Here is an 8132-nt window from a genome sequence, read left to right on the forward strand (position 1 = left end):
ACCATTTTTTCTACCTAAAGAACTACGTAAGTCTTGATTCCCTTAATAAGGATACGTAGGACCAATGTCAATTTTGTCAGACACAATATTAAAAATAAATAAATTTGTTTCTTTTAATAATTAATTAATTAACCAAATAATTTAATAATAAAAAATAATAATAATAAAGTCATATATTTTAGTGAAGGGTACCGCCTAAGTCGGGCGGGCAGGGTGCTAGTACATTCCCTACCTTGTAACCGACTCCCAAACCTGGATATCAAAAATCCAAAAGCCCAAGGTAATTGGACTTAAAAGATTTTTCTACATTTTTAACTATAAAATATAGCGGCGACTCTAAATAAGTCATGCAGCTGAAAATCGGATCGCGACAATCATCTTATGAAGGATTGTGATCAATTTAAGAACAAAGCACAAAGCCTAGTTAATTTCGGATTCATCCAGTTTTAGAGAAATGTTCTAGTTTGAGAAATGCATTCATGAAAAAATCACCCCCACTATGTCACTATGATAATGTAATACACTCATATTGTTCTCTCTAAGGCTTAAGGCCATGAAATAATTGTGCACTCACATTTTTCTCTATGAATAAAATTTAGAGTAAATACTTATTTTAGTTCTTATAAATTTTTGTATATACCAATTTGATCACGAATAACTAAAAATCCAAATAAGTATTTAAAGATCACGAATGTGAGTAAAAATAATCTCTATGGAGGGTCATAAAAAAATACAAAAAATGACTAATTTAATATTTTTGGACCGTTTTGGGTTTTTCAAATTTTTATGAATCAATGGTACACATAAAAATTTTAGAACCAAAATATATTTTCACTCCAAAATTTATTTTCATTGCATACACTCTAAGATTTATTTTCTCATTATTAATACTAATAATCATAATAATATTTATAATGATGATAAATCCTTGACTAATAAATAATATCAAATTAAATAATGAATAATTGTGAAGATAAAATAATAAATGTATTTGTTTTTACTAACAAAGTTATTAATAAATGATAATCTTGTTTAAAAAATATATTTTAGTAAAACCTTTTTTAACAAATCATTATAAAAAATAACAAAGAAAATATATTTTTTTAAATAAATTAATAATGGAAGGATAACTATTTTTTTTTCATATGAATATTTTCTATTCAAATAAATATAAAAATCTATAATCATATAAATGGAGGAATAATTATGAATATGTACTTGTTTTCTTCAGCAAACACTTTTCACCTAGAAGTATACACTCTTGCTTTTCTATTGCTCATGGAGGTATGTAGGAGCAAAATAAAATTTCCAAATAAAAAATAAGTTTTTTCCTTTAAATAAATAATCAAATAACTATAGAATATAAAATAGTTCATACAACTAGTGAGAGTGATGTCTAGTATGGGCGGTCTAGATGATAACATTTTCCTCGGTCCATAATCAACTCTCATGTCTTTGGGGAGTCATAAGGTGGTCAAGTGGTTAGAGTTAGGGGTATAAAAGTTCGGTTCGATTCGGTTTTTGGTGCATTTTGGTGACAAAATCGAACACAAATACATAATCCGGTTAAGCTCAATTAACTACAAATCTAACTATGGGAACCGGTTCCACGGTTTTTTCTATTTTTTATAAAAATATTGCATCAATTGAAAGTTCAAAATGTGTTACAAGAAATATTATTTGTTCATAAAAGGAAAACATATATAACAATTATATAATTTATGGAGAGAAAAACAAAGTATAACATATATAATAATACAATTCACAATTAGTAACATACATGACAATACAATTCACGATTAGTAACATACAAAACAATTTAGTAACATATATATCAATTAGTAAAATATATCATAGTTACATATATAATCTTACAATTAATAATTAGTAACACATATAACAATACATGTATAACAATTTATGTTATATATTAGTTTCAAACACAATACCACAAAAGTTGAAAGATAAGATCCAAATCATAAGACACTGGAAAACAATTTAGTAAGTAATAATATATATAATACATCCATTATACAGATGTCATCTCCTAAGATGGCATACTTCTTAAAGTCAGCCCCAGGGTACACCTCTTTGTTGTGCACAATACCAGATCACCAAGTGATGTGATAAAGTGAACAGTGGCCAAGAAGAGGGAACTTTGGGATACCAATTTAGTAACATATATAACACTATAATTCACATGAAATTGATAATTTGAACCACAAATTTGGTTGAAGAATTTAAATAACAATAAACATCATTCGCGAGTATCTATTTCTTTAAATGTGGTTCGATTTAGTTCCAATGGTTCCTAAATTTCTAAAACTATGAACTAAAATGAACATAAATGATTCCTTAAAAATAATCGAATTGAACCGCAAAATCAAATCGAACCACATTTTGTAGTTTGGTTTGGTTCCATCAGTTTCGAGGTTTAAACCGGAACCACTTACACCCCTAGTTAGGGTGAAGGGTTTAAGGAATGAAGTCATAATGAGGTTGAGAGTTCAAATCTCACCCACTACAAATACTAATATACTAACATTTGCCTATAAAAAATATCCACATCTAAATGAAAGACCAATAGGTACCAACAATGGGCAAAAAAAAGATTTTCTACAAATTAGTTTGGGAGTTGGATTTTGAAGAGAAAAGGAAGACATATTTTGGAGAGAAAATGAAGACTTGGGAGTCACGTTATAACAAATGATATAACCAGTGTTCAATAGAAAATCTGGGGCACTATACTCACCATCAAAACTTGTTTCATTTGTCATTAAAATTCCACATAAAAAATGATAGTTCAAGTGTCACCCATCAATAAACAACAAATTATACATGAAAAACTTTACCAAGGTGGAGCATTGAAACAGTGTGGTCATGTTGGGACCAACTGAAATCAAGAACTGAATTGATGGTTGATTAGTACTGAAGTTACAAAGCTTACATTTACATCTGCCAAGCTGCATTTCATTAACTACACATAAATATCATGAGCCCAGTTTGAAGGAAGATACATTATACATCACTTTTTTCCCAGTGTCAGCATTTTACAGATGTCAAAATACCCACAAGTCATCCTAAACTAAGTGCCATGTTAGACAAAATAAAAGCTAGAAACTAAAAGCTGTCCCTATTACATCTTCATTATGCTAATAACTTATCAACATGAACTAAGGAGCACAAATCTAATCAGTCAAGTTACAGAATCAAGTCAAAATGTGGGTAAATCAGCTCGAACTGTACTAGAATTAACGCCATGTTAATCTGTGACTGCAACCAAAAGAAAATATTACACAAGTTCTGTGCATAAATATCATTTATATAAGAAAAAGGAATCTATCAGCCTGGAAAATTATCAAATTATAAATGAAAAAAGTAATTGTTTTTTAAAATTCAGAAGAGTTATGCAGAGTTGCCGATAAAGTTGAATATGAAATGCAGCATATTCCTAAATTCAGGGAATTGTTTTACACTATTCATCCAGTAGTAATCAGTGCCTTAATCATGATAGTCTCAAGATGTTATTAGCAGGATACTGATGAGAAAGCACATTACTTTCTCACTTGAAAAGGATCAATCAAGTAATGGTCACTATGGGTTTTTTCTATACTTTTAATTACTTTTTCGAGTGCAAGGGAATGAATAAAACTAAGGTTTATGCCATGCTAAATACAAGTACAAGTTATTTCATTCCATGTAAAATATTATTCTAAAAACCAAAGCAAGATGCAAATACTTAACAGTATACATAACAGAACATTTTGAGACATCACAAGAGACAATTGAATTAGCAGTTAAATACCATCTGGAGCTTCAAATAAAGTAGGTCCACTGAAACTCGGTAGAGGTTAGGAAAAAATGAACAGTATTATGATTTTTTGACACAAGTATTGTTGTATGTGTATATTCTACTAACCGGAGAATGTTGTCAGCATCATGATCTCCTAAACATATGATTAAGGCCCAAAACTTCAGGTAAACCTAATGCTGAAATGCTTTCACAGCCAAAGAGCTCCTGAAGCTTTGCATCACATACTATTGCCATAGGATTCGCAGGATCCTAGCAATATATTGAAGATTTGTGTAACTCAATAAGTTATAGCCCAACAAAGTTTACCATACATAATTTATTATTCATAGAATTATATCATACAACATTTTTTCCAGACAAAATTTGTAAAAACCAAACCACTTCGCATCTTCTTCTCCTTCCACTTAAAACCATATTTGCCTTCAATTGTCTGTTGTTATAGAAGCTTCAATAATCTCAAGACCCTATGGCCTATGTGCTTGCAATTGATGTAAAAACACAGTAACCTACTAATGCGAACACATTGGACCAGCATAAAGAATAACATTCCAAGCAAAGTAAAACGGACTATCATTATCTAGATGTAAAAATTATAACATAAAATGTATAAGAAATACAAGTAATAAAAAAATAGATGATAAGAGAAAGAAATGCTCTCAAATACTAAAACGTTCAAGTTGTTAAAGTGGGTTAGAACTAAAAGAAGATAAAGTATATAACTATGACAGACTGTAGCGTTAGTAATTGAGAAATCTAAATTAGTTAGAAAAATTATCAAGTTGATCAACAATTATCGATATCTTGATACTGAACTTAATGCAGCAATGCCACTGCGTGAACGTAGTATAAGTTTTAGCTCTCCGTTGCTTACCTCTAGCTGGTTGACCTTTATGTACTCCCACATGCGCTTTAGAACCTCCGACTGTATCATCTCCCTTCCAGCAATGCCAAAAAAGTTAGCAAGTGCATCAGATACTATTATAGAAGGAGCAGGTTCAGCACTCTTTGTTCCAGACTCCAGCTCTACCTTCTGCTTCTTAGGAACTGGCTGTTCTGAAAGTGCCAAAACAAGAAGAATTCAAACCATGCAACAAACCGCAATTTTTTAAAAATATGACCAACTAAGATAGTTACTGGTTGGTTCAAGGGTGATTATGTGTTTAGCTAGCAACTTATTCATCTTGAACATGTCTGTGCAATCCGTCTCGAATACCACTCGCAGCTCATCATTGCAAATTATTTTCCTTTTGTTGCTAGGATCTTGGAGATTGTTTTTCCTTATGTAAGCCCATAGTTGCTTCACAATCTAAACCACAATCATTTCACATGTTAAAAATATTGCTAGAAAATCTACCAAAATAGGCAATAAATTTAACTTGTTTAAACAATGTTCAAAATAATTGGGCCTAACTCTACCCCAAAACCTAGCCCATAGTCATTATAAATGGTTCTTTACTCATCCACTCAACTGACCTGGGCTTTAAAAAAATTAGTACAAAGTACAAACCTCAGTCCTTGGCAATGCTGGCTGACCAACAATGACCTGAAGTTCAGGTGAAACACCACAGAGTTTGTTGAGACCACCTGGGCCACCTCTTCTCTTTGCCTTTGGTTGACTACTGCAAAACGTGAATCCCAATTATAACAAGGAAGCAATGTTAACAATATCAATATATAATATTCTGTTTTAACATACAAAATAAAGAAGTTCCACCATATGCATATTTGCCATAACAACCAGGTAAAATGTTAAAGGCATTGTGCCTTATTATTATAACTTGTAGAGATATTAAAAAACAAGTATTCAGAGATATGCTTCACTTATTAAAGCGGAAATTTAGCATACAAGACTAAACAGAACAAAGCTTCCACTTCCCACCTTTCAGAAGTTCACATGTACTGTAATGAGAGCGAGAGGACCATACCCAGTCCAATAAAAACATAGCACATTAACAACAAAATCCTATACACCGCTGCATTAAGTTTTCAACACTATTTAATAAAGACTAATGCAAACCAGTTGGCACCATTAAGAAAATTGTCCTTTTTAACTCCTTAACTAATGGGAGGGCGAGTTAAACTTTATTGCCCGGTGACCACAAAGGTAAGGCTGCGTATATTAAATCTCTTCAGATCCCACTATGTGAGTCTCATGCATTGACCGTCTTTTTAATTCCTTAACCAACTCACGTAAGCCATTAAGCTATTAAGGGTATGTTTGCGAACTCGCAGGGGAAATAATAGAAGAAGAAAAATAAACTAAATAAAACTCAAGGGAAAAAAAGAGAAACCTAACCTTTCCTTAGGAACCTCACTGCTTGCAGGAAGAGGAGGAGCTTCACTGCTCACGCCAGCTGCATCTGTGACCGCAACAGCGACCGCCTCGGGTTTAACCGGAGACACAGAGCCGGAAGGGAAATTCTGGAAGGCGGAAGAGGCCGGGACAGTAGTAGTGGCAGTTTGAAAATTAGGGCTTTGGTGAAGGGCAAAATGGTCCTTCGGAATTTTTTGTTGTTGTGGATGGTGAGGGTGGAGGAACTGCCTCTGAGGAAGTTGTTGCGGCGGTGGAGCATGTTGTTGTTGTTGGTGGTGGGATCCGAAGAGGAGGTGGATCTGATGGGTGATGAAATCGAGCTTATGAGTGAGATCATGAACACCGAGCTTGGATTGAAGCTGTTCAACGAGTTGGTTCAAGGTAGTAAAGGTTGTAGGGTTTGGTTCTCTGAACAATGACTTCAGTGCATCAGATATTTCTTCATCTGAAACCATGGTTCCTTTTTTTCCCTCTTTGCTTTGCTTTTAACTGAAATTAACGGTCTCTCTCTCTCTCTATGTCGCGATTATTGTTTTTTCTTTCACTCTCTCTCTCTCTACGCAGCTTGCTACTTCTGCTTTTCTCTCTCTTCACTCATCGTTTAAAATGACATAACTGTCTTAGGCAAGTTCCATCGTTTAAACTTTAAACAAACAAACTGACAAAATTGTTCTAGGTGCAAGTTATTTCAGTGTTATTTGTGTCTCACACTAATTAAAATGGATTAGTTTTTGAGGAAAAAAGTTTATAAAATCATAAATTAATATTTTGTATATTATATAGTGTTATTTTATTAGATAGAGATATAGAAATATGATTATTTTGAGACAAAAGATTATAGTATGCCCTTTTTTCCTATGACAACTTTAAACATATTCTTCATTGTGTTAGTTAAAAGTAGCATTGACAATTTGGGCAAAGCTTATATTCTAAAATGTTCACCATATGTCCTATTCGCCTGCGATCATTTCAACAATCAAACATATTCTAAAATGTTCACCATATGTCCTATTCGCCTGCGATCATTTCAACAATCAAAATGAGTGACCTACATGCAATATTGGATGAAGTATTGAATTTCAAATATGCAAATTATATATTATTTATTTTGTATAAAGTGTATATAAATTTCTATATTTGTATATATATTTTTAGTTTCAAACTATAATTTTCTTATTATGTATATACATTTGTATTTTATATATATGCATATGTGTTATTTCTTTTATATTTTGTATGTAAATTATGTACTATGTATATTTTGTATTATATAATATAGAGGAGAGATCCATTTACACCAAATTAGGTTACACTAGTTACGTTCAATCTTAGTCATTCATTTTCTTAAATCTAACGACCAAATGAGTGAGTAAAATAAATGATGAGAGAGAAAAAGAGAAATATTAAATATCTTTTAAGTTTCACCTATTTGACCCATTGAATTTAAGAGAATGAATGATTATGATTGTGTAACTAGTGTAACTTAACTTGGGTGTAAACAGATCTCTCATGTTATATATATACATTTATATTTTGTATGTATTATTCTATTTGTATGATTATTTATTATGATAAATACATTTGTATATTCTTGTTCAAATTATATATTGTTTATTTTGTGTAAAGTGTATATAAATTTCTATATTTGTATATATATTTTTAGTTTTATTTAGGGCGGCCCGCAAGCCCATCATGCTCATGTTTAGGGCGGACAAGACGTGATATTTCATGTCCAATTTAAAAATGAGCATGTTCATGCCTACCATAATTTAGGCAGACATTGCATGGGCACTAGAAAGGTAGACAAGGCTTCCCAAATTATCAATACTACTTAAAAGTGTGATAGCTGATAGATTAACTATTCATATATATTAATTTTTTAAAAGTATAAGAGTTATTTATATTTTTCTCACTATATCCTTATTTATTTTATTTATTTCTTCTTTTCTATTTGACACATAAATAAATATTGAGTAAAGATATTTTAATCAAAACATATGTCAA

General features: G+C 31.5%; 1 protein-coding gene across 2 annotated transcripts; it reads right to left on the minus strand.

The window, feature by feature from the left end:
• Positions 1 to 2956: 2956 nt before the first annotated feature.
• LOC109340506 lies at positions 2957 to 6689 on the minus strand. 2 transcript variants are annotated; one of them, XM_019578219.1, is made up of 6 exons: positions 6111 to 6689; positions 5322 to 5430; positions 4949 to 5120; positions 4686 to 4867; positions 3920 to 4063; positions 2957 to 3273 (listed from the first exon to the last, which is right to left on the minus strand). In XM_019578219.1, the coding sequence occupies exons 1-5, from the start codon at positions 6581 to 6583 to the stop codon at positions 3938 to 3940; spliced, it is 1062 nt and encodes a 353-aa protein (XP_019433764.1). In that variant the 5' UTR covers positions 6584 to 6689; the 3' UTR covers positions 2957 to 3273; positions 3920 to 3937. The 2 variants fall into 2 exon arrangements, with proteins under 2 accessions (XP_019433764.1, XP_019433763.1); XM_019578218.1 differs by having other exon boundaries at positions 5322 to 5433.
• Between the last annotated feature and the right edge of the window lie 1443 nt (positions 6690 to 8132).

This window comes from Lupinus angustifolius, unplaced genomic scaffold (genome assembly GCF_001865875.1).
Source record: "Lupinus angustifolius cultivar Tanjil unplaced genomic scaffold, LupAngTanjil_v1.0 Scaffold_182_13, whole genome shotgun sequence".
Lineage (NCBI taxonomy): Eukaryota > Viridiplantae > Streptophyta > Magnoliopsida > Fabales > Fabaceae > Lupinus > Lupinus angustifolius.

Coding starts and splice junctions, on each gene's coding strand:
- LOC109340506 (XM_019578218.1), bottom strand. CDS start 6,583: ATGGTTTCAGATGAAGAAATATCTGATGCACTGAAGTCATTGTTCAGA. Junction 5,434..6,110: donor AGTGAGGTTCCTAAGGAAAG/GTTAGGTTTCTC, acceptor CACGTTTTGCAG/TAGTCAACCAAAGGCAAAGA. Junction 5,121..5,321: donor CAGCATTGCCAAGGACTGAG/GTTTGTACTTTG, acceptor ATTGTGGTTTAG/ATTGTGAAGCAACTATGGGC.